Source organism: Tachypleus tridentatus, chromosome 8 (genome assembly GCF_004210375.1).
Source record: "Tachypleus tridentatus isolate NWPU-2018 chromosome 8, ASM421037v1, whole genome shotgun sequence".
Classification (NCBI taxonomy): Eukaryota; Metazoa; Arthropoda; class Merostomata; order Xiphosura; family Limulidae; genus Tachypleus; species Tachypleus tridentatus.
This window is the reverse complement of record NC_134832.1, coordinates 59,658,937-59,684,488: the sequence shown is the minus strand read 5'-3', so window position 1 is coordinate 59,684,488 and position 25,552 is coordinate 59,658,937. Positions and strand designations below refer to the sequence as shown.

Here is a 25,552-nt window from a genome sequence, read left to right as displayed (position 1 = left end):
AACACATTTGTCGGGTTAAGAAATCTTATAACAGTTTCCCGATCTCATTCGGTGGTTTCAAATGGTAAACAAATATCAGGAGAAATAACCATAAAATTCTGGGGCGGACCCCCGCGGCGGATCTAGTGCAGGTGTCTTATTGTACAGCTTTGCACTAAAACAAGCAACAACAATCTTGTATATACGTGGGGGAAAATATACAAAACAAAACAGTAATAGAGTAACTAACACTGCAAACATTTATGTGAAAAAGAAAGCTTAAGTGAGTAAAACTTAAAAAAATAAAATAATTGCGAAATTCTAACAGTTGTATTTCAAATTAAATACCATTAACTAGAACGTTTATGTATAGACGTCATTTTTAAGTGCATATTATACTACTTCAAGTGAAACCTGCTAAAATATTACACGTAAAAGTATGTTTCTTCTGGATTTTGCGTAAAGCTACACGAAGGCTATCTGCGCTAGCCGTCCTTAATTGAGCAGTGAAAGAGTAGAGGGTAGGCAGCTAGTCATCATCACTCACCGCCAACTCTTGGGCTACTCTTTTACCAACGAATAGTGGGACTGGCCGTAAATTTATAACGCCCCCACGGCTGAAAGGGCGAGCAAATCTGATGTGACGGGGATTCGACCCTCATATTACGAGTCGAGCGCCCGAACCACCTGGCCAATACTGGGCCGTATAAACGTTATCGTTCAAGAAAAAAAAAGTTAAATTGACAGGTTTATGTTCTTACCATCCCAACTTGAAAACATATCATTGATGAAGTACTCAATAAAACCCATCTGAGCCTTTGGAATACTTATTGTTGTTCTGTCAAACGTAGGCATCACAACTGGCAAACCTTTCGCTTTTTCTTCGTCAGTCTGGAAAAAAAAAAAATGTATTCGCATACAGACAGCCATAATATAAATACAAGTCCTTAACTACATGTACTCCAAACAATTAATCAAATACAAATTATTATTAATATTTGATAAATGTTGAAAACTTCCGTCATTAGTTAGTGTTTGGGTCTTCGTCAAAACTATATATAATCAAAGCCATGCTAATGTGGTAAGGCCCATTGATAAGACGTGACACTACTTTGGGCATTTCACTAACTTAGTAACATTAAGCACAATAATAACAAGAAGGAACGTTTTCGTTTCTCGATACCCGCTGCATAACAGACTCTCACTACACAAATCGGGTACTAACATAATGTTAGTGAGTATTTGAACACGACTCATCCTTGTATTAATGGACCTATTTCATTTTTCAAACTTTACGCACACGAAAAGCAACAACAAGGTACAATTGTAATATTTTCTCTAAACAATTATTACATGAAACACAAAATATTAATAGAAGTGTCTTATTTTTATTTTGTATATATTTGAGATTTCTGTTAGAGAAAACATCATAAAAGTACAATAAAGATATCGAAATGTCATCTGAACATCTTACGTAAGTTTCACCGTGTACGTAATGATTTTAACAAAGAGTGGAAAGCTTGTAAATCATTAACTAGTCTCAACTGAATGGAAAATAATCACTATCCTTGAACGACGTCATCTTCACACGAACTAGGCTACAACAACAGTTTCGTAAAATTAAATGAAAATACTTTCGAAAACAAATTTGTTTCTCTTAACACGAAATGTTAGCTTTAAACTGTACAATGTGCTTAAAGATTTGGGATGAGGTAAAAATCGGTCACTTTGTCATTTATTTATGTAAAAAAAATCTGTTTATAAATCATGGAATGCACTGTAAACAATAATATTCATTATTTTTCACTTCTCATTTCTTCATGTGGTGTACAAACTTCGACAACCCAAGTACATTCGAAAGAGGAACTTACTTTTTGAAGAATTGTACATTTGGTTCTGAAGTCTTGTGTAGCAGACTTACGTTATAAGGTATGGTACTCTCAATATAATGTTGTCACGTAGTTGTGAATGGCCATTATTACCTGGCTTTAACAACTAGTAGGACACTACGGTATAGGTTAAGATATAATTTATTTGCCTTACCAGCTAGAAGGTGGTTCTTCACAATAGAATGAAACACATCTTACACACCTCAACAACTAGTAGGAAGGCTCTTTGTTATAGAATGAAACACACCCTAACTAGTAGGAAGGCTCTTCACAATAAGATGGGACATAATTTACCTGTCTGCAGTACTCTTCAGTTATTCTGGTCGCCCACTCAATACACAGTTTCGTAGGTCTGGCGGCATTGGAAATATCTGAACACTTTATTAACATCCTCTTAACCAGCTTAACATTGTCCGGAGAAGACATGGCCAACACCTCTGGACAGCTCTCCAGTTGCTGAAAAAAAACAACTGATTCTTGAGACACACTTAAATGTTTATATATTTTTATTAAGATTACAACTACAGAATGGGCTCTCCATGGTGTGTCTACTTATTACTGCTATTGAAATCTGGTTTGTGGCGTCAAAAGCATTCAAACTTACCGCTTAGATACTGGCGGTGGAAGACAAATAACGAATGAACAGTGCAAAGTAATCATATATATACTAAACCACTTTAGTTGTTTCCTTATGTGGGGAAAAAATATACAAAACCACACACACTGTTTAAATTGTCCATATTTTACAATGTGGAGTATATTTATACATTCTGGTGTTTGACAAGATCCAAGATTGTCACTTTACATCTTAACAAGTGTTATGAAATTTGAACCACGCTATCTGGCGGGTTGTGAGATAGTTTGTGGCTTGATCGGGAACTTGTACCTTACAACTAAGAATGTTTTTATTATTATTTCTTTTTGATATGAGATCACAGAGACGGGAGGAATAGTCTATTACATCTTTACTATTCATACTTAAGTATCATTTGAAGTGAGTGGCCACATTTAATAGTAGATTCTCTTTAAGAAGATTTTGATTTGTAATACGATTTATTGTGATATCTTGACAACAAAACCTAACTGTTTGCATCAGGTACTACTGAACGTATTTTACGTAAGTTTATAAACTAAACATATATACTCTTCAAAACAAGAAACGCAAAAGGAATATTTTTGTTATTTTAAAGAGAAATATATGTAATAACGTTACAAGCTCAGAGTATGTAATGTTACACGTGTTAAGGCACTGATTGTCAGACCAAAATGGCAATAAAAGTTGTGCACTTTGAAAACGGAGGAAAACATCGAATTTTTCGCCAAAACGCATGCGTGTCCAATAAATTTGTTTGAGAGATCTGCATGTTCTGCAAGTGCAAAATCCTAATAATAGTGACGGGTTCTCGGCTTCCATAGCTCAGTGTTAAGCCACTGACACGCAATACAGTTACGCCAAGACTGACTGAAGCACAACGCAACAACGCCATTGGTCGCTTGGAAGCAGGCAAATCTCGATCAGATGTTGCCAGAGCTGTGAATGTCCACCCAAGCACCCTCACAAGGCTATGGAATCGTTACCAACAACATGGATCAACTCGTGACCGTCCACGATCTGGCAGACCTCGTGTCACCACGCCCGCACAAGATCGCAACATCCGGTTACGTCACCTTCGGGATAGGATCACCACTGCGACGTGTACTGCCTCAACCATACCAGGGCTGCGTAGGATTTTCGATCAGACCGTACGCAACCGTCTACGAGATGCAGGAATCCGACCTCGATGTCCAGTCAGAGGCGTCATCCTCACCCAGCAACATCGTCAAGCACGGCTGCAGTGAACTCGGGCACATCGGGTATGGTCTCATCGACGATGGAGACATGTTTGGTTCAGCGATGAATCACGTTTTATGCTTCGTAGGCAGGATGGAAGGACCCGTGTTTACCGTCGCCGAGGTGAACGTTTTGTGGCAAACTGTGTGCAGGATGTTGACAGATTTGGTGGTGGCAGCGTCATGATGTGGGCTGCCATCGCCTACAATGCCAGAACAGACCTTTTGCACATTCGAGGGAATCTTACGGCTCAACAATACGTCGACGAGATTCTTAGGCCCCATGTGCAACCCATCATGGTGAACGTCAACGACGTTTTTCAACATGACAACGCCCGTCCTCACACAGCCCGACTCACCACTGTCTTCTTGAGACACCACAACATCAACGTTCGTCCCTAGCCCTCCAGATCACCAGATTTAAACCCCATCGAACATCTTTGGGACGAGTTGGACCGACGTCTGCGACGGCGACAACCTCAACCGCAGACTCTATCTCAGCTTGCAGCAGCTTTGCAGGCTGAGTGGATAGCCACTCCATAGGATGTGATTCGTCATCTCATCGCTTCCATGGGCAAGAGATGCGAAGCAGTTATTGATGTTCACGGGGGGGCATACTCGTTATTGACGTTGAGTGACGTTAAACTTCACCTAGTGAGCGTGGACTTCTCCTTTGCAGACTTTAGATGTTCAGCAGTGAATATGCAAAGGTTCACACATGTCATACAGAACTACCCGGAATAAACTTGTTAACAATTTGTCTCATATTTTGCCTTTTGCGTTTCTTTTTTTGAAGAGTATATATCAAAATGCTTGTCAGAGTATACACCAGAATATAAACAAATGATTCAATGGAGAAGCCGTTGATACACAAAACAAACTGCACAGTTAAGCATTTAACCTAACACAAAGTTGAAAAAAAAATCACATAAAGTATTGAGTAGTTAATATTAATTAATTACAATTTAAAACCTATTCTGAAAACAAGTGAAGAACTAAGAAAGCATTAATATGGTGACGCGTTAAGGACGCAGGTTCGTAAAGAACGAAGGAAATTCGTCGTCGTTTTGTGAGTCCAGAAGCCCAGAATGAGTTAACAACGATGTTCTCAAAATGAGTTGTTAATGCAACTGTTCAAAGGTTAAACTATGATCTACTATTCAATAAAAATAGACTGTAACCCTCATAAATCGTTAATAACACTTTTGCAGATTCATAAACATCGAATAAAATGGTCGTATGTCTTGAAGAGTTCATAAAATGTGGAACATTGCTCAAAGATTGGCGAAGTCAGGGGTGTGATACAAACGTAAAGGGGAGAGGCTACTATAGGTTGTTGTAATCAAACGAATGACACGTATCGTTCAACATGTCTGTCATGCACGAAGGAGATTCGAACCTGCGACTCTCATATTACTAGTCGAGCGCCCTAACAATCTGGCCATGGTTGTTTAGAATTAAGCACAAAGCTACACAATGGGCTATCTTTCTCTGCCCACCACGGGTATCGAATTCAGTTTTCTAGCGGTGTGAGTCCGAACACATACCGCTGTGCCTCTGTGTGTGGGGGGATTGTTTTTGTGACTGTCACTTTCAAACCTTTATTGGATGGGAATGTTGACTTGAATGTAAAAAATTTCAAGATAATAAACGTAAGGTACACTGAAAACATCAACCAACCAAGATGAAGGACAATACGATGCTTACTGAAGCCAGACATGTGAACTAGTTATTTTAGTAGTCTGGTAAGATGTACTTGTGAAATTAAATCTAATGAGCGAGTACACGCAGAGCTCAACTATGACAACTGTTATTGTAAGAAATCTAGTCAGTGACAAAGAGTAATCCATTTTTTAATATGGTAAGTGCTAAAATAGTGGCAGAAGTATTATCAGTTGTATTAGAATTATCTGGACTGTTGCCTGATAAATTGATATTTGAAATTATGACAAATAATGCCATGTATCACTGTCCCCAATTCTGAACTGCTGATTAGACTGTTTGTTTGTTTTTGAATTTGGTGCAAAGCTACACGAGGGCTATTTGCGCTAGCCGTCCCTAATTTAGCAGTGTAAGACTAGTCATCACCACCTACCGCCAACTCTTGGGCTACCCTTTTACCAACAAATAGTGGGGGTTGACTGTCACTGTATATCGCCCCCACTGCTGAAAGCGCAAGTATGTTTAGTGTGATAGGGATTCGAACTCGTGACACTCAAATTACGAGTCGAGTGCCTTAACCCTCTGGCCATGCCGGGCCTGCTGATTAGAGAGAAGGCAGCCAGTCAGCAGCAACGCTAAGGGATTGAATGTCACTCTTGTAACACGCCTACAATTTAAAGTGGGGGAAACATTCTATGGTATGCTACGGATTCAAAACCTAGCTAATTAACACCAAAATCCAAAGCTCTACCACAAGTTCAACCCGCCCACGCTCAGCATCAAGCAAAAGAAACGTTGTACTATTTAAAGATCTTAAGGTGAGCCAATCACTGGTGCATAATAATGGTGGAAATTTCATTTTTTATGTTTTAATCAACTTTGGTTGTAGCTGTTAAAGCTTATTTTGATAATATATATACACACACAAGGTGAATTACTGGTAATTTTGATCCCAGGTCACAAGATGGATTATAAGATTTGAATAACAACAAACTGTGTGAGTGCTTGACATTACTTTAGAACAGTGGTTCTTCCATAAGTAAAATGTTACAAATTACGGTTATCTTTGACATGATTTCGGTGGTTTGTTTGCTCATTCAAATAAAATATAAGTGTTTCTCTTTAGTTAACGTTACGTCGTATTATGAATTTAAAATATCATTTTGAACAGTTAATAATATTTAGATGTCTGCTACTTCTGAATAACATCGTAACATAGGAACACATAATTACCTTCGTTTTAATGTACGTTATTTACAACGAAAACGAAGGAACATAAATCATTGATAATTCATAACGTCCAGCTCTTCAATTATGGGGGGAAAACAGTGAAATAAAGTCTAGTTTTCATGTTAGCAACTTAGTGATGTCTAGCAATAACGTATCAAGTACAAAGTAGAAAAGTTGACATAAACGTATGTCAACGTATAAACGTTGTATAAAGATATAGAACAGAGAAGCATTGAACTAATTGATCTAGATGACATAAATATACATAACAAGTAAGGAAAACTAAGATGATGACAAAACGGACGTAGTAAGAACTACAAAAAAGTAAAGATATAACATAAACATACATAACAAAATCTACACGAAAACTAACTGAGGATATAACATAAACATACATAACAAAAACCACACGAAAACTGAGGATATAACATAAACATACATAACAAAAACTACTCGAAAACTAACTGAGGATATAACAAACATACATAACAAAATTTACACAAAAATTAACTGAGGATATAACATAAACATACATAACAACAAGTATACATACACGTAACAAGTACTAAAACTAAGAAGATGACAAATAGACATAAAAAAACTGCAAGATAACTCACTGAAGGTTTAAAACATACACGTAACAAGTACTAAAACTAAGAAGATTACAAGCAGACATAAAAACAACTACAAGATTACTCACTGAAGAGATAACACATATACGCAACAAGTACTAAAACTAAGAAGATTACAAGTAGACATAAAAACAACTACAAGATAACTCACTGAAGAGATAATATATATACGCAACAAGTACTAAAACTAAGAGGATTACAAGAAGACATAAAAACAACTACAAGATAACTCACTGAAGAGATAACACATACACGCAACAAGTACAAAATTGAGATGACAATATAAACGTACAAAACAAGAACTGAGGAAATAAAACATTTAAATATAACTCAAAAATTTAAAAGAGGAAAATATATGGATACAAAACCTTAATGTCATTCAGTTTACACAGGGGACAATGACTTTTGGAATACTGACGAACTGTGGGGGAAGTTAAAGCGATGACATGGATAACACACACACACACAGAGTTGAGAAATGAAAAACAAAGAAAAGGTAGAGCAATATGGATAAATGATACCTTGTCATCCATCTCTTCATTGGGGACAACAGTTTTTAGAACATTAACGAACTTTGAAAGGTGTTCGAAGTGTTTGGACATCTCGGTGGCCAGGACCATGTCAATAATGGACTCTCGGACAAACTGGTAAGTATCCTTGTCTAACTTTTGTAGAATATTAACATTTTTGTCCGACAAAGTCAGTCTGAATGCTCGTGCCGCATGATGACTCTCCAAAACAGACCTAATTAAAACATGGGGCGTCCTTTAATTACGTGATGTTCATACGTCACTTTATACTTAAACACGTGTAATAAAACCATCCCTTGTACAAAATTTCAATTAAATCGAGTACATAAAGTAAACTTACAGGTGTAAACGTATATGTGTCCAAGTAACAAAAGTCAATCTGTATTATATTGGTACGTCAAAAGAAATGTTTATTTTGCACTATAAACACGTAGCTAACATTCCGGGTACTATAATTTTATATCTTTTCTTGTTTCAAAACCAAAGGAAAATGCATGCGGAGGTTTGAAAATATAAAATCAAAGGAGTACTGGAAGATATACGGGGGATACAATTGTAAAACTAAACAGAAATGAGATACAGAATAAACAAATATAGACATTACAAGTTAAATATAATACAGACGAAGTAAAAATGTATCACAGAACTGCTGACATGGGTATTAACACTTTTACTGATTATGCAGAGAACAACGTTTCGACATTCATAAGTACATTTTTATTTCAAGTGGGTTTCTCGTCATCAAGATGAAGTAATTAAAAGGACACATAACACTTTATCACCATGCACCTACTCACGTGGAACAACGGTTTGTAGAATACTGACGCACTAATAGAAAAACTGATGTGGTCACGTGGAAAAACACAATAAAACGAGAGACGAAAACTATAAAGATTATGACGAGTCAGTCTTCACGTTAACGTACAAAACACTTGTATACTGGAGGAGTCAGTCTTCACGTTAACGTACAAAACACTTGTATACTGGAGGAGTCAGTCTTCACGTTAACGTACAAAACACTTGTATACCAGAGATTAGTTGTCAGTATTTTATTTAACTCTAGAAGACAAGTACAAACAGTGATCTTAACAGGGTATTACAGTTTTTACAAAGCATGGGATACTTTACAAACAAGCTGACAAAATAGGGTTAATTGGAAACGTATCGAGAAACAAATTCGCTACTAATGATTCTTTCATTTTAATATGTCCAGTCTGAAGTTAGTTAGTGACAGAAGACCAAATTGTGTTCAGTTTTGTAGATAAAGATTAATGATACATTTTCAGTGACTAGATATGTATATACAACACAGTTCAATCGCATGTATATGTATTGACAACTATTAGCTCCTTCGGTAAATCTTATTAAAGTTTTCAATTACAAACAACGACAAGATATTTAACAAGAAAAGTGAGTTAGTTAAATGGTATAAATATTATTAAATACAACTGTTCACTTCTTTCTTTACTCAATGGCTCGATCACGTGAGGTTTCTATTTTTTTCCCCCCTTAGTCCATGTTGTACAAGATTTCAATTCGCACTAAGCTAAAGGAAAATCGGTCAAAGGGACTTTGATCTTATTTGAAAGCATTCACCAAGCCAGAGTGATGTCTGTTTAAAGGAACGGTAGACAAAATATCCACGAACTTACAAGTCATTGTAGAGAATCGCTAACTCGTCTCTAGTGTTACATAAGAAAGCACTGTTCTTTCCAGGATGGTTGACGTCATGAACAACGGCAGCAATCAGGGAAATTACTTCATCTAAAGGATCGAATATCGCCTGGAACACAGTATTTCAAATTAAGCCACGCCCATTGAACTGGTGCTTCTAAATAAAAAATAGCTATTTTAATATGAAAAAAACCAAAAGAATTGCAAAATATAACAAAATAGGTATATACTGTATTTAGGGCTAATGTGAGAATATATCCCCATTCACAGTATTTATTTGCGTTTGTCTTTAGTAAGTTGCCGACTTCGTTGTTGGTATGAACTTAGAGATTTAACTTCAACAAGTTTGTAATTTCATATATTACTCTCCTATTTATAGAAACGAGTCCTAAATCGCCGGACACATACCTTGATTCTTGGCTTCTGCAGAAAATAAGCAGTTGCTTGCATAACATCTGCAGCGTGTGTAGAGTTGTGATATGGGTTATTTAGGTAGTTGGCTTCTATTAGGCTTAACCAGTTCCTTAACGTAACCCCTTCACAGTTTAATACAGAACAGACATCGAAAGCAGAGAAGAGAGCCATTCCTAACCACGACAGTGCTCTGATAAAAACAAAGTTCAATAAACAATTAAAGTGAGAGACCTGAACTACACACAAACACGAGATATATAAAAACAGTAAAACAAAATTAAGTGTAAAAATCACAAGTTACTTTTTAAATTAGTTGATTAGCGGAAATACAATTACATTACGATAGTTTCGAGTTTTCCTTTCGAGCACGAACTCACACAAACAATTCCAAGTCAACAGTCAGAATAGTAAATTACAATAAATAAAAGAAAGTTTAACGGTATAATTTACTTTTCCTATTAAGATCTTGGTAATTCCTTGAAGTTGGAGCAACAGGCAACTATTTGGATTTTGAGTTTCGTCCAGTTCTTGGAGTTTCTTGAGGATTATTAAGAATTATTGACTCAATAGTTGAAAACTCGTTCTTCCTTACCAGTAGGATATAACCGGTCAGGTCTCTTTACAACCGAATGTTGGTTTTCGCGGTAATAAAAAGCAATTACCTTTGATTGTTTGTTTGTTTTGAATTTCGCGCAAAGCTACACGAGGGTTATCTACGCTAGCTGTCCCTAATTTAGCAGTGTAAGACTAGAGGGAAGGCAGCTAGTCATCATCATCCACTGCCAACTCTTGGGCTACTCTTTTACCAACGAATAGTGGGATTGACCGTCACATTATAATGTCCCCACGGCTGATAGGGCGAACATGTTTGGTATGACGGAGATTCAAACCAATCAGCTTTGAAATCTTAAAATTGACCAAAGGAAATTCAATGTGATATATATATAATAATTTTTAAACTGAGGCAAAAATTATTGAACTTACAAATGTATTTATTATTTTTCAAGATGGAAAAAAAACACCAGAAAAAAAATGTAATTTAAATAGTGCTACACTAGAGTAGACAGGCTGTGTTCATGGTAAGCGGGAATTTTAAATTATTTAGATTTGTTTGTTTGTTTAGGATTAAGGACTAAGCTGCACAATGGACTATCTGTGCTCTGCCCACCACGGGTATCGAAACTTGGTTTCTAGCGGTGCTAGTTCGTAGACATACTTCTGTGTCACTGGGGGCAATTTTTTTTTAGAAAGAATATTTTTAAGCTACAGTTTGACATATTTGTCAAAGTACTAAGCAAGAAAAGAAAAACAAAGTCTGCGTATGTTGGAAGATGGCTGTAAGGAAAAGTATTTACTTAAAAGGATGCTCTACGGATGAGACATTTTTGTCACTTTCAAATAAAGAAGAAAGAATCCTCAATAGCAGCGGCACATGGAGTTCCCACTGTGCCACTGGGGGTGGTGGCAGTATTAGTATAAATAAATCTGCGGGACCTTTTTTCTTTGTTTTTTATTAGCTGTATTTTTGTGCACCAGTAGTTCCAATCATGGGGCGCACGTACACCCGATTCAGTTTTATTACTCAATAAGAATTTTATCAATCTACCTTAAAACTGAAATTCCTTTAGGTCGGATTAGAGTAAATTAATCTACGAGACCTTGGGCATGGGTCAAATACATCAATTATAATTGTTATTAAATCCCAGATTGGTGAATAGATGACAGAGCTACGAGATGAAAGTTTGTACTTGAAAAATAAACCCAAAAATACTCAGAGCCGTTCTACGAGCCGCTATGCCGCGGCTGAAAAAGAGAACAATGCATGTGAAGCTTGTAACAAACATGCACTAACATATGCCTCATTATAAATAGCTTTGATCTTTGTACAATCTGAAGAAATGAATATATTAACGGCGTCAATTTTGGACCTTCGAGTTGGATTTAATACACTACAGACGAAGTGAGTGTTATGGTTTATTAAGTGATAGATTGCTTAAGAACGGTTTGATACAATAGTTGATTTGTGGGTTTATTATAGCAAGCCACATCGGGCTATCGGTTGTGTTCAACAAGGGAAATCGAACTCCTAATTTTAGCGTTGTAAATCCGAAGACTTACCGCTTTCCCACTGGAGGACACAATGGTTGGTTGTTTGTAGTTAAGTACAAGGTTACATAATGGGTTACCTCTGTTCTGTCCACCACGAACATCGAAACACGTTGTATATTTTACGTACACTAAATTACACTGCACTACAATTTTTTTGAAACGTTTTGCTTCTTGAAAAGTTTTTGCTGATTGTAACAGGTACCTGGTGGGTATGCACAAATATAGTTTTGGTTTTGCTTCATCACGTAGGAACTCTGAGAAATAGGCAGTTAACTGTTTACCGGAAATAACGTATTTAATTGCGTTTAAGTTTCTGATACGCTACCAAGTTCAGCATAATTAAAATTGTTTTGCTCCTGATTTTCGTTTGTATTCAATGTCTGGTGCATCACGTTGCAGTGTCCAACAGTAGTCAGCAAGCATTGACGGATTCCAGTTGTCCTAATGTCGTTTTTCCTTTGCAGGGATGTCCTGGCAAAACCAAGTTTTCGATGAAACGGTACGTGAGAGGCAAATTTGGGTGTGATTTTCGTGATCAGCAGCCAAAAATCTAAAAGGAACACACAACAGTGTTCAGGAAGCAAAAACTTTGTTGTGCAGTGTAATTGAACGCAACTAATTATCTGGTAAAAATTACTTTTCACATCGAACAACATGGTAAATAAAATTTGTACTTCAGTGATGTTTCAGATACTTAGCTGAGAAGTTGGTTATCTTAAAAAAAATGTACTGATATATATTTATTCATTTATTTAAATGATGGCTCAGCAGTAAGCTTGAGGGCTTAAAAAGGAAGGAATCAGGGTTCAATACCTGCAACGGACACAACGCAGCTAGCCCGTAATGCAGCTGTATGTTTATATACAAACAAACAAAGCGCTGATGTGAAAGGTCGGGACATCGAATTTGTTTGGTTTAGCTTTAATAAAGCACCATACAGTTATTTCTGTCTCTCACATAGCAGGATATTCCTCTGTATGTGTGAAAGGTTGATTTTGATCAGGACATTCTGGAGAGATTTGTTTTGGAATATTTTTGTATGGAACATCCAACATTAAAGGGAGAAACGTTATAGATTTGGTTCAGGTGTCCAACGTATTTTTTAAAAGTTTATACGTTCCTTTTCTGGTTAAAATGCCATTAATTTACATTTTTGTCTTTTTTCTACAACATCACACTTTTCATTAAATAAATTAAATGGACATCCTCTACGTTGTTGTTTTTTAAGTTCTTGTTGTACTCACCCGTCTCTCTTACGGAAGCCTTCGCGAAACAAATGGTTTGGTTTAAATTTTGCGCAAAGCTACTCGCGGGTTCATGTGCTAGCCATCCCTAATTTAGCAGTGTAAGACTAGAGGGAAGGCAGCTAGTCATCATCATCCACTGCCAACTCTTGGGCTACTCTTTTACCAACGAATAGTGGGATTGACCGTCACATTATAATGTCCCCACGGCTGATAGGGCGAACATGTTTGGTGTGATGGCCCTTAGATTACGAGTCGAGTGACTTAAACACCTAGCCATGCCGGGCCGTGAAGCAAATGAACAAATAAAAAAACAACAAAAACAAACAAAGCGTATTGAATGTCGGTGTAATATAATTAACAAAGTATAAGCTACCTAGGTTACTGTGAGTTTTAAACAGCAAGCATGTACTTATAAGTAATTCTTATAAATAAAGAAATCAAGCCTATAATGTAAATAAGTAGCCCACAACATGGCCTGGCATGGCCAGGTGATTAAGGCACTCGACTCGTAATACGAGGCTCGCGGGTTCGCATTTCCATCACACCAAATATGCTCGTCCTTTCAGCCGTAGGGACGTTATAAAGTGATGGTAAAAGAGTAATCCAAGAGTTGGCGGTGGGTGGTGATGACTAGCTGCCTTCCCTCTAGTCTTACACTGCTCAATTAGGGATAGCTAACGCAGATAGCCCTCGTGTAACTTTGCGCGAAATTCAAAACAAACAAATCCCACACCAAAATTATTTTGGTGTTCGAAAATACTTTTTTTTTTTAATTCGAAACGTTTGCTTGCGTACCTTTTATTAGTCATTCTTTCCAGTTCGATTATATCAAAACTCCATTCCATACTGTTTTCCAAAGTACTTCCGATTGAGCTTGAAGCAGTGTCTGAACTGGGAATATTTGTTATAGAAGGTACAACAGAACTTCTTGACACTAAAACAAGTCAAAGAAAGTGAAAAATTACAAGTTTAACTGACTTTTAGCAGTTTTACACCTGTTACTTTCTAGCAGCTAATATTATTACAGTCGGTTTACAACGTCAGAAGTACAAAAGTACATTAATCTTACTAAGTTAACAATGTAATAAGAAAACTCGTTTGCTCTTATAATACCATCAGAAATAAATGTTAATAAATCTTACCCACTTAACTACATTGGATAATTAACTCATGTTCTGGTAAATGAATGGGCTTCAATAAAACTTAGTTGGCACTCAACAAATATATAAAAACGGCAATTTTGAAGGTTTTATGAATTTCGAAAATTAACACCACTAGACAAAGTCCTCAAGTTTAATTTTACATGTTCAAATTACACAATGTAATGAAACAAAAGCGAAATAGGCCCTTTCAAATTCATACAACTATTAATAAAAACACTTTTTGAACACATTTTCAACACAGACTACGAAACTTTTATGTGACCCCTTTAGTCAAGAATATTCTGGAGAAATTTGTTTATTTAACTTAGACGATGCCTGATTGTGAAACATTCACGGGGTCAAGAAATAGTTGAAGTGACTTTCAGGGGTGTTAAAAGTTTTGACACTTTCAATAATGTAGGTTTCAACAATAATTCGTTTTATGCAATTTTCTCTTTTTCTTATATATATATATACAATTTTTGGCCAATTTCAAGTTCTGAGGGGTTTTTAAAATCTCTTCAGTGGATAAATATTAAATTATTTGTTTAAAACTACATTATTTAAAAAGCACCAAACTTTAACATCTATGAAGATCAGTTCAAGTTGAACTGTTTCCTGATGCCGTGTGTCTTCAAGGGTATATCGCAATCAGGCATCATATAAGCTTAGCTCTGTTTAAATAGTTAAACTTGTCAGAAATCACAGGATTATGTTGAACTGAAGAGGGAATACTGAAGTGCTAACACTAGCTTCCAGGCATTATACTCGTATTTTATTCCGAAACGTTTGTTCTTTTAGTTTTCATTAGCTTAGCTAAGATACGCGCTATTCTGTATTTTACACTACTATACAAGTTTTTTTTATAGTAATACTAAATGTAAATTGCGTGAGCGCGTGCGAGGTATAGGTGTTATATATTCACATAATAACAAGTTGATTTAATCTTGCTTGCAAGCATAAATGTAATCGGAATAATAGGTATATCACGTGTACAAAACCCTATTGTAACTATATACTGATTATATTTGAGCAAGCTATGCTGTTCAGGTTTTGAACGATAACTGACTTTATAAGATTTAAATTTCAACGAAATCAAAAATAAAATTATTAATTGTAAATAGCTTTTAGAGTAGATGTTATCTAGTCTTACTATTATTCTTCAGACAACTGTAGCGTTATTTAAGTAAACTAACACAAGCATAAACAATACGAACAAACATTGTATTCTGAAACGTTTTAGCTTACACTAAATTGTTTTCGACCTCTACAAACGTTTCAAGCTCGTCTGAAGGATAATGAAAACATGACACGAGGTTATATTTGAAAAATCTTAAAAAATTACCCTGGCGGTAAAATATCAAACTGTTTGACAGTTCTCATTGATGGTATAATAGAAAGATTACATTACTTTTAATGCAACGACAGGAAGTGTAAGTAATCTTTCACGTTTGTGTAATTCTAACGTTTGACTGACTTACAAATTTTTAAATAATTATTTTAGAACCCCATAAGCTATTTCATTATATACTTCAAAATAGATACTTATAACAGGCCTGTTTTATTATGTTACGGGTGTAAAACTTATTACTGTACGTATTTCTATTAAATAATATAAAAAAAAAATACATACTTCTCTGGTTGACTTCATGAGACAGTCGTCGTTGGCCTGGTTTTTGACCCTGTTGTAACATTCAGCAACAAATATCGCGATTAAAACGTAACTTCATTTAATTACATAAACAATGTTAAACACAATTTTCGTGAATTTACTGGCGGATTAAATCATCCATTTATGTATACTGCATCATGTAAAGCCAAAGAACGAATAATCTGCTTTATTGTCAAATGTTCACATTCCAGACAGTAAAACGTGAAAAGTTAAGATATGTTGCTTCGTTAGACAGCATTCTAAGGCATAGCTAAAGCACCCAGTACTCTATCTCTTCAGGCAAATCAAAATAACACTTAGAATAATTTTAGGGTTGTATAAGCTTTAATTAAGTTTTAGGCGAAACAGCCCTACAGTTCATTGTAACTTGACACTTTGACGATTAACTTATTTTTGATATACGTGTGGAAAGTGAAGTGAATCACGTTAGCAGAACCTTTAGGAGTTCTCGATATGTGGCCATATCAAGAACAAAAAAACATTTGCTGTAGCACCAGATATATGTTCACAATAATTTCAAGAACTCAATACAGAAACTGTAATGGAATAGGAAAAATATATTTGATCATATATTCAATACAGAAGACACTATCTATGGTACTGGTTGGGGAAAACTCACCAGCCAGCGAAAACCCCTTCCTCCCATTAGTCTCTAAGGAGCTCCACAAGATTTAACAACAATGGTTATGGGTCTCTAGGTTATTTTAGTCGTAAAGCTCAATAAGGTGTGGTTGGTTTATTAATTATCATGTTATAAATGTAATCTTAAAGGGTTGTTTGTAATTAAGTATCTGTGCTCTGCCTACCACGGGTATCGAAACCCGGTTTCTAGCGTTAAGTCCACAAATATACTGCTATGCTACTGAAGGGGGGAAGTCTTAAAAAGATAAGGTAACTTTCAACAAACCAAGAAAATTCATAACGTGAACATTGTTCATAACTTCTACTGTTTCATCTCTCATTTTACAAAGACGTGCATGGACGTGTGCAATTCTCGCAATATCTTTGTATGTCATAAAATTTGGTCCACAGACATTCCTTGAACCTTAAGACTATTAATTTGATTTATCAAGAAAGAAAAACAACAACAACCAGTTTGTTTGTTTGTTTATGAATTTCACAAAGCTACACAAGGGCTATCTGCATTGGCCGTCCCTAGTTTAGCAGTGTAAGACTAGAGGGAAGGCAGCTAGTTATCACCGCTAACTCTTGGGCTACTCTTTTACCAACGAATAGTGGGATTGACTGTCGAATTACAACGCCCCCACGGCTGAAAGGACGAGCATGTTTGGTGCAACGGGGATTCGAGCCCGCGAACCTCAGATTACGAGTCGAACGCTTTAACCCACCTGGCCATGCCGGGCCAACAACAACAACCAAATTCAAATCAAGTAAAATAAAACTTACGTAAAAGTCTGTTAATACTTCATTAATTTAAATAAGTAAAGTCGCCAAAACTGCAGCTCAGTTTTAAACGGTTTTTGAATTTCAGTTTTAATTTTATCTTTGCACTTATTCAGTGGTTCAATTTCAAAGGATATATATCCTGTGTTCAAAGTAAGAAATCTAATCTCAAATTGTAAGCTTATCGTTCGCTGTCCTGCTGGGAGAGGTGCGTTAAGCGAGAGAAGTTTAAGAATGTGTTCTACAAATAAACAAGTATTCAGTTGTTTAAACATAAACATTGAAATCATACGCCATGGTGGCCCCGTTTTCGAAGTTGAACACGTTTCATGAACCACAGCAAAAGTTTACACACAGTTAGGGGGAACAAAGAGGGACAAGGAGAGACAAACATGTATTCCCTCCTCCAATATATTTACAATTTTGGATGAGAACCGACGCTTCAACGATAATCCATAAACCACGAGCGGGGCGAAGAAACATTCGAAGATCCCTGAACGCCTTTGGTCATTTTAACCTTCATACATGCACACATACTGAAAGAGTTTAAAGTGCGTGTTTTGGAGAGAGAAAGGGCGAGCATGTTTAGTGCAATGAGGGTTCAAGCCAACGTGATCGGTCGCACCATTCGTTGACCAAAGAGCAGCCCGGGAGTTGTTGATGGGTGGTGACAACTAGCTGGTTTGTTTCTAGTCCTAACACAGCTAAAATTAGAGATGGATAGCACAGACAGCTCTCGTGTAGCTTTGCACGAAATTCAAAACAAACAAGCTGAGTTCTATACATTTCCGTCAGGAGGAAGAGGTTGACGAAACCGGACCTAAAACATCAATACCCAAACACCTACAAGAGAGAGAGAGCCAACACTTCCGCCAATTTGCACAGCTGCCTTATGGCAGGCATTAACTGTAATTCTGAATATTCCATATAAATTTGAAAATTAAAACAGTGATAAAGGGTAAAAACAAAATGATAATTGCTTATGTTATATTACACATTTGCTACTAACTCGTATTTGTTTTTTCAATCACGCACACGATTTGTCTGATTTGCACAACGTATTTAGAAATGATTTATTGGCGTGTGAGAGAAAAGTATCTCTCATCGTTATACTGGACTAACTAATGGATTATGGTATTGAACGAAAGGCCTTTTCGGTTTCTACTTACTTGTAAAAAACAAGAGATAAACCTGAAATACTTTCTTTGGTGTGTTACAAACTAGAATTTAGATTTCGAAATGGAAACACTGAGAGGAATATAAATAAACATACCGACACTTTACGTCATTTTTATTACAACTTTTAGTGGTATCGACATTTATTTACCTTGTAGTTTTTACCTCAAGACGGTTCGTAGCTTTGCTACACGAGGGCTATCTGAGCTTGCCGTCCCTAATTTAGCAGTGTAAGAGTACAGAGAAGGCTGCTAGTTATCATCACCCACCGCCAACTCTTGGGCTATTCTTTTATCAACGAATAGTGAAATTGACCGTCACGTTATAATGTCCCTACGGTTGAAAGGGCGAGCATGTTTGGTGTGACGGGGATTCGAACCTGCGACCCTCAAATTATGAGTCGAGTGCCTTAACCACCTGGCCATGCCAGGCCCAGGTATAGGTATTAGTACTTTAATTATAATAAAGCACAGAACAACGTCTCGACCTTTTTAGGTCATTTTCAGGTTAATCAGCTGTCTTGAGAACACATTTTTACTTCAAGTAGGTTTCTCGTCATCCGACATTTACATTCTTCGTTAAGAAAGAATTATGTCTCTTCTATGAATTCAGATGTATTTACGGTTCAGTGTTTACTTACTAAAGCACTAAGAAGTTTTAATCTCGAAACGAAAAAAACCAAAAAAACCTTGTTCCTTTTCAGTCAAAAAGAGTTGCATAGTTGATTATCTATGTTCTGTCTACCGCAAATATCGAAACCCGAGTTTTCATAAACCCCCGGCATGGCCAAGCGTGTTAAGGCGTGCGACTCGTAATCTGAGGGTCGCGGGTTCGAATCCCCGTCACACCAAACATTCTCGTCCTCTCAGCTGTGGGGACGTTATAATGTGACTGCCAATCCCACTATTTGTTGGTACAAGAGTAGCCCAAGAGTTGGCGGTGGGTGATGACGACTAGCTGCCTTCCCTCTAGTCTTACACTGCTAAATTACGGCTAGTGCAGATAGCCCTCGAGTAGCATTGTGCGAAATTAAAAAAACAACAACAAAAACAACGCTACTTTCACCTCCCAATTCTACGAGTTATTTATATGAAAATACTTCAAAAATTTCAGTTTCCAAGATTTACTAATAATTATAATTTTTTTATTTTGTTATACATAACGTTAATTTTAGCGAAAACTGGTTTTTTTAGAAGCTTACTTAAAAATTGTAACCTTTCAATCCTTTTTGTTGAGTACAAGGCTAGCTTCACAGTGAGTTGTCTGTGATCTGCCCACAATGGGTTTCGAAACTCGAGTTTTTAACGTCGCAACCCTGTATACTTACAACTGAGCCACTAAGTTGAGGGGACATTTCGAAACTTCACTCAATTACTAAATTGTTTGTAGTTAAGCACAAAGCTGTACAATGGGCTATCTATGCTCTGCCCATCAGGGGTATCGAAACACGATTTTTAGTGTTGTACGTTTATTAAATAAAATAGTCTTGATAGTAAATTAGTGACTCCAGAGAAGAACATTTATAAACAAAACATAACAATAACATAAAATAACATGTGAAGTTACGTTTGAAGTGGAAACAAAATTATAACATTTGCAGTAATTTATGTGAAACAATCTAATCGCATCTTGGTAAGTCTGTTCCTTTTACACAATACTTTCAGATGCACAGTGTATCACGAATCGGCCAATAACATCAATCTTCGCTTTCCTTGCTCATTTATAATAATTTTTATAATAATTACTACATTTACAATTCTTGTTTTTGTTGGACGTTTTAAAACATAATTATCACAAAAATATTCTTTCATTAAAACACCACATTCTTACACAATCTTCTGTCTTCCAGGTTTCTTAACTAAACCAGTTGAGCTCATCAAATCACTCGCAGCGAATATATTTTAGAAAGTTTCAAATCTAGGTGACGCTTTTTACAACATTAAACACGGTAGAGATAAGAGTAAACTTAAATAAAACCTCGACAATGCTGGTGTTGCCTTTTACACACATAGAGCTAAGTTGGTGAGCGTCTATAGATACCATGATGCTTTTAAAAATTAATTCGTACTTTAAACTTCTTACCCATTCAAAATTTACCCTCTACCGGGTTAGTACTATATGTGTCGTTTATCTAGAATTTGGTCCTACCTGATTTTCGAGCATCATGAATGTCAGTTTATAACAGTTTCCCAAATGCAGGATTCTATTAAACAAACATCGAAACTCAAAGCTAATCACCAACTAGTGCAGCATTTTGACAGGGATAGAACCCTAAATGTCGATCTCGGCACTGATTTATTCACAATTCAAACACGTTAAATGACTGAGAAAAACATTGCAGAGGATTTTAAGAAAACTATCAGGATAAAAAGGGGCAAGCTGTAGTATCGACCATATGAAGTATGAAAGAAATCATTTATTTACTACAGATCCAATATTTTAAGATGAATTTTAGGTTGACGAAACAGAGAAGTCTAAACATTGGTAAAGTATATAGGGTAGTTAGTATTGCAGGATAGAGGCAACAGAGAAGTCAGTGTGCAACTAGAAAATCTTCGAATAAATAATATATTTTGAAAACATGAAGCAATAAACTGTTTTGGAACATAGCAGTTTGTCTTATGAACTGGGTTTGGCTTCTTTTGAATTTCGCGCAAAGCTACACGAAAGCTACTTGCGCTAGCTGTCCCTAATTTAGCAGTGTAAGATTAGAGGGAGCGCATTTAGTCAACACCACCCACTCTCAACTCTTGGGCTACTCTTTTACCAACAAATAGTGGGATTGGCCGACACATTATAACGCCCCCAAGGCTGAAAGGGCGAGCATGTTTGGTTCGAAGGGGATTCAAACCCGCGATCATCAGATTACGAGTCGAGTGCCTTAATCACCTGGGACATGTCGGGCCACCGTATGAACTGGGAATCCCACGATTTTCACGTTTTGCTCCAAATGGAGTGATTCTCCGAAAAGAGTAGAGAACTATGCCATTCACTAATAATTTTGAAACGTTTGGTATCAATTAATCAATTCAAGTTCTTGGGAATCCATGATTTGGCAACAACATTCCAAACAAATTTTATCATACCAAATACGTAACATGTAAAACCTGTGTTACTGTTCAAAACGTGTAGGATCAGATCGGTTTAGCAACTACATTTTCAAGATTTTTTTAGACCAATCTATATCCTGTAAAACGCCTGTTACGGTGTACCAGATGATAAGAAGCTTGGTTTGAAATGGGTGTTCTATGCAAGTTAATGAAGTAATCAATTTCTTTCATAACGCGATTCCATTGCATTAGGTATCCTTGAAACTTATCTTTATTGTTAATCCGGTTAAAAATACACAAAGAAGCTATCAAATGGTCCGCTCGTTCACCCAATTTAAACCTTTTAAACTGATATCTCTGGGGTTTTCTTGAAAACATAAGTCTACCATAACAAACCAAAACCCTTGAGGAACTGAAACATCGAATTCAAGATGCTATCTCATCCATTCTTACTGGTGTGTTGGAAAATGTTTTCTCAGAATTTCAACGTAGAATTGCATGAATTATAGCGAATGATGTAATATATGTAGAAGTCCATTAATTATTACAATTAAAACTTGCAAGCCTTCTAATTATCCTTGTATTTAATTTTTGTTGTTAAATCAAATAACAATAAAGTTATTCAACTTTATTTTTGGTATATTCACTTTCAGACACCCCGTAGTTTGAGCTATAATCAAGATATTATTAATATATTTAAGTCACGTATAGGAATTTATTTTTGTCACAAAATATACAGTTCGTGATTACGCACATTAATGGTGTTCTTTGTATTTGGTGTTAAAGGTTCTGATGTTCTTTGTATTTGGTGTTAGAGGTTCACAGATGGTAGAACGAAATCAAAATGCAACCAAAGATTTATTTTTTTCGCGCATCTCTCATTTGAAATCCTCAAGAGCCTAACTAAGATGACTGTGGGAAAAATAACAATAAAATGGTGCGATTTTACAAAGGATATTAGATCTAATGAATCAAATATTACATTAGAGCTTCGAAAGATCTACAAGTTTTCTTTCAAAGTAGTTAATGCGATTGCTATAATTTTCAGTGTTGTTTAACACTAACACTGTGATTAGAATTTGCGCAAAGCTATATCTGAAATTGAACTCGTAGATTAAGGCAAGTGGGCTAGCCTTACTATTATTTGGGTTACAATTCTTGTGGGAGTTTCCACCATCGGTTTCATACTTATAGCATACCCACGGTTCCAAAGTGCGAAGTGGGTTTCTGCAGCAACGAAATGCGAATCACGAACCCTTTGATTCACAGTTTGATTCGCTAAACTATCAATCGCGTCCAGCTCATTAACCTAAGAAGTTATGTACGAAAGTACAGACACTGATCCAATACGAGATGACAATTAAATTCACCATTTAGTACTGTACGCACAGACATTGATCCAATAAGAGAAGACAATTAAATTCACCATTCAGTACTGTACGCACAGACATTGATCCAATAAGAGAAGACAATTAAATTTTCCATTCAGTACTGTACGCACAGACATTGATCCAATACGAGATGACAATTAAATTCATCATTCAGTACTGTAAGCAGAGGCATTGATCCAATACGAGATGACAATTAAATTCACCATTTAGTACTGTAAGCACAGACATTGATCCAATACGAGATGACAATTAAATTCACCATTTAGTACTGTAAGCACAGACATTGATCCAATACGAGATGACAATTAAATTCACCATTTAGTACTATAAGCACAGACATTGATCCAATACGAGATGACAATTAAATTCACCATTTAGTACTGTAAGCACAGACATTGATCCAATACGAGATGACAATTAAATTCACCATTTAGTACTGTAAGCACAGACATTGATCCAATACGAGATGACAATTAAATTCACCATTCAGAACTGTAAACACAGACATTGATCCAATACGAGATGACAATTAAATTCACCATTCAGAACTTTTTTTTTATAAAAATTACCTCCCTACCGATGGGTCAACGGTAAGTTTATAGACTAACAAATATAAATTTGGGAATTATCTTCTAGGTTACATTGGACGCAAGTATATCAGTGATTTTTATTTTGCACTTAGGGTCAACAAAAACAAAAAAAAATTAATGAAGACGACAAAATCATCAATAACATGTTACGATATTCGCGAGTTATTTTCCCTAAAAACGCAAATTTGTATTCATCTTACTGAAACCTGTTATTCGAAATAACGCTTTTAAAAAACTACTTAAAGATAGACTGGCTAAATATGTTTCTCTCAGTTATGATCTAATACAGATGGATGTGTAGACACTAGGTTATGCTTGATTTCTAGCAGTAAATCTGAAGACTTATAACGCTAGTACCCGGATTTATGTACCGGTCGTGGGCAAAGCACAGCTAGCCCATTGTCTAGCTTTATGTTCAACTACAAACAAACAAACTGTCCTTTATTATTCTTCGTCATTTCTATTGTTATTGGATCGTACAATGTGAAGTGTACAATGACAGCCAAAGGTCACGTTCACACGGTATCATAAAGTGATTATATACAATAAGTACATGATAATGTCAGCAGAGCTATTAATATACACATACTATGGTCTTACAGACCCTAAATATTGGGTAAGACAAAAATTTCAGTTATGTATTATATATTTTTAAAGTTAATAATGAATATTTTTGTAGTGTGCAATAAAAGTTTTTGTTTATCTGCTCAGTCACTAATGTTACGTTTGAATTAAACTGTACTGCTCCCTTGGGCCTGGTTTCACATTTTTCTGTGGTGCTTGTTCATAACTTACAAACCAGGTGACCCAAGATAACGTTTCAGTAGTTCTTTTAAAACATGACACTCTTATCTACACTTCGTTTGTCTATCATGCATACAGGATATACGAAGAAGTCATATAACTTACCATTGTTACCTCCGTGTGTGGCATCTTAACATGGAACGTGCAGTAAGTAAAAAGAAAGCACAGAGATTATAACGTGTTATACTTTCAAATACAATACACTAATTGACCCTTTATGTTCACTATTCACTAACGTGTATATACCGACAATTATCGATTCTTCAATAAACTAACACGCGTTGCAATGTAACGTTACGTTCTGACCTTTGATGTACGCTCATAAGTGACCTTTTAACAGCTAGCCTTATTTCAACGTATAAATTATGTTCAAAGATAATTGGTTCGACTACGTAAAGCAAAAATCTTACTACAATAAATTTATTCTAAAACATTTAAAGTAATGTTAATTTAAATGTTCCTGTGCGTGCTTTTCATTAAACTGGTTCCTATGACATATAGATTAGATATAGATTTTTTTTTATCTTATTTGTATCACAAATAAGAAAATACTGGAATACCAGACGTTTATTTCCCTTTTCTTTATCAATTACTTCATTTATAGAGGGACTGTGTATGTCTGTAAATATACACAAGGAAAGTACATGTATTTTATTTAGATTATTTATGTTATTTTAAAGCGGTATTAGTATGTATTTTGTTATATATGTGAACGTAACAAAAAGCCATATAACGTATCATTGTTACCTCTGCGTGTGGCGTCTTAATAAAGAAAGTACAATAAACAGAAAGAAAACAGAGATTATAATGTGTTATATTCTTAAATAAACTATTTGACTTTTTATGTTAACTGTAGAATAAATTAATAAAGGAGAGAGTTGTTGTTGTTTATGAATTAAGCACAAAGCTACACAATGGGCTATAGGTGCTCAGCCCACCACGGGTATCGAAACCCGTTTTCAGCGATGTGAGTAAGCAGACATCAATGTGCCACTGTGAAACAAAAGAAGAAAGACAGAAAAAGCACTCTGACAATCCAGTGTTTTCTCACATATATAGTTATTAAAAATACGAACAACTCTTACATAACCTGTTTCAACACATAAATAGATTAAATCTAAAAACTT

General features: G+C 35.9%; 1 protein-coding gene across 7 annotated transcripts in view; it reads right to left on the bottom strand.

Annotated features, from left to right (window-relative positions):
* Nucleotides 1-25,552, bottom strand: part of LOC143222458 (high affinity cAMP-specific and IBMX-insensitive 3',5'-cyclic phosphodiesterase 8B-like) — a 199,315-nt gene that overhangs the window by 9,907 nt on the left and 163,856 nt on the right. For 4 of the 7 annotated variants that reach the window (XM_076449006.1, XM_076449009.1, XM_076449010.1 and 1 more), the window contains 8 exons: nucleotides 24,531-24,554; nucleotides 15,972-16,020; nucleotides 13,992-14,130; nucleotides 9,835-10,030; nucleotides 9,405-9,535; nucleotides 7,744-7,966; nucleotides 2,163-2,324; nucleotides 741-870 (listed from right to left, as the gene is read on the bottom strand). In XM_076449006.1, coding sequence (XP_076305121.1) covers nucleotides 741-870; nucleotides 2,163-2,324; nucleotides 7,744-7,966; nucleotides 9,405-9,535; nucleotides 9,835-10,030; nucleotides 13,992-14,130; nucleotides 15,972-16,020; nucleotides 24,531-24,554 — 1,054 coding nt within the window. Of the gene's footprint in view, nucleotides 1-740; nucleotides 871-2,162; nucleotides 2,325-7,743; nucleotides 7,967-9,404; nucleotides 9,536-9,834; nucleotides 10,031-13,991; nucleotides 14,131-15,971; nucleotides 16,021-24,530; nucleotides 24,555-25,552 lie in introns of those variants that run through there. The other 3 variants (XM_076449008.1, XM_076449011.1, XR_013012238.1) reach the window with 2 other exon arrangements.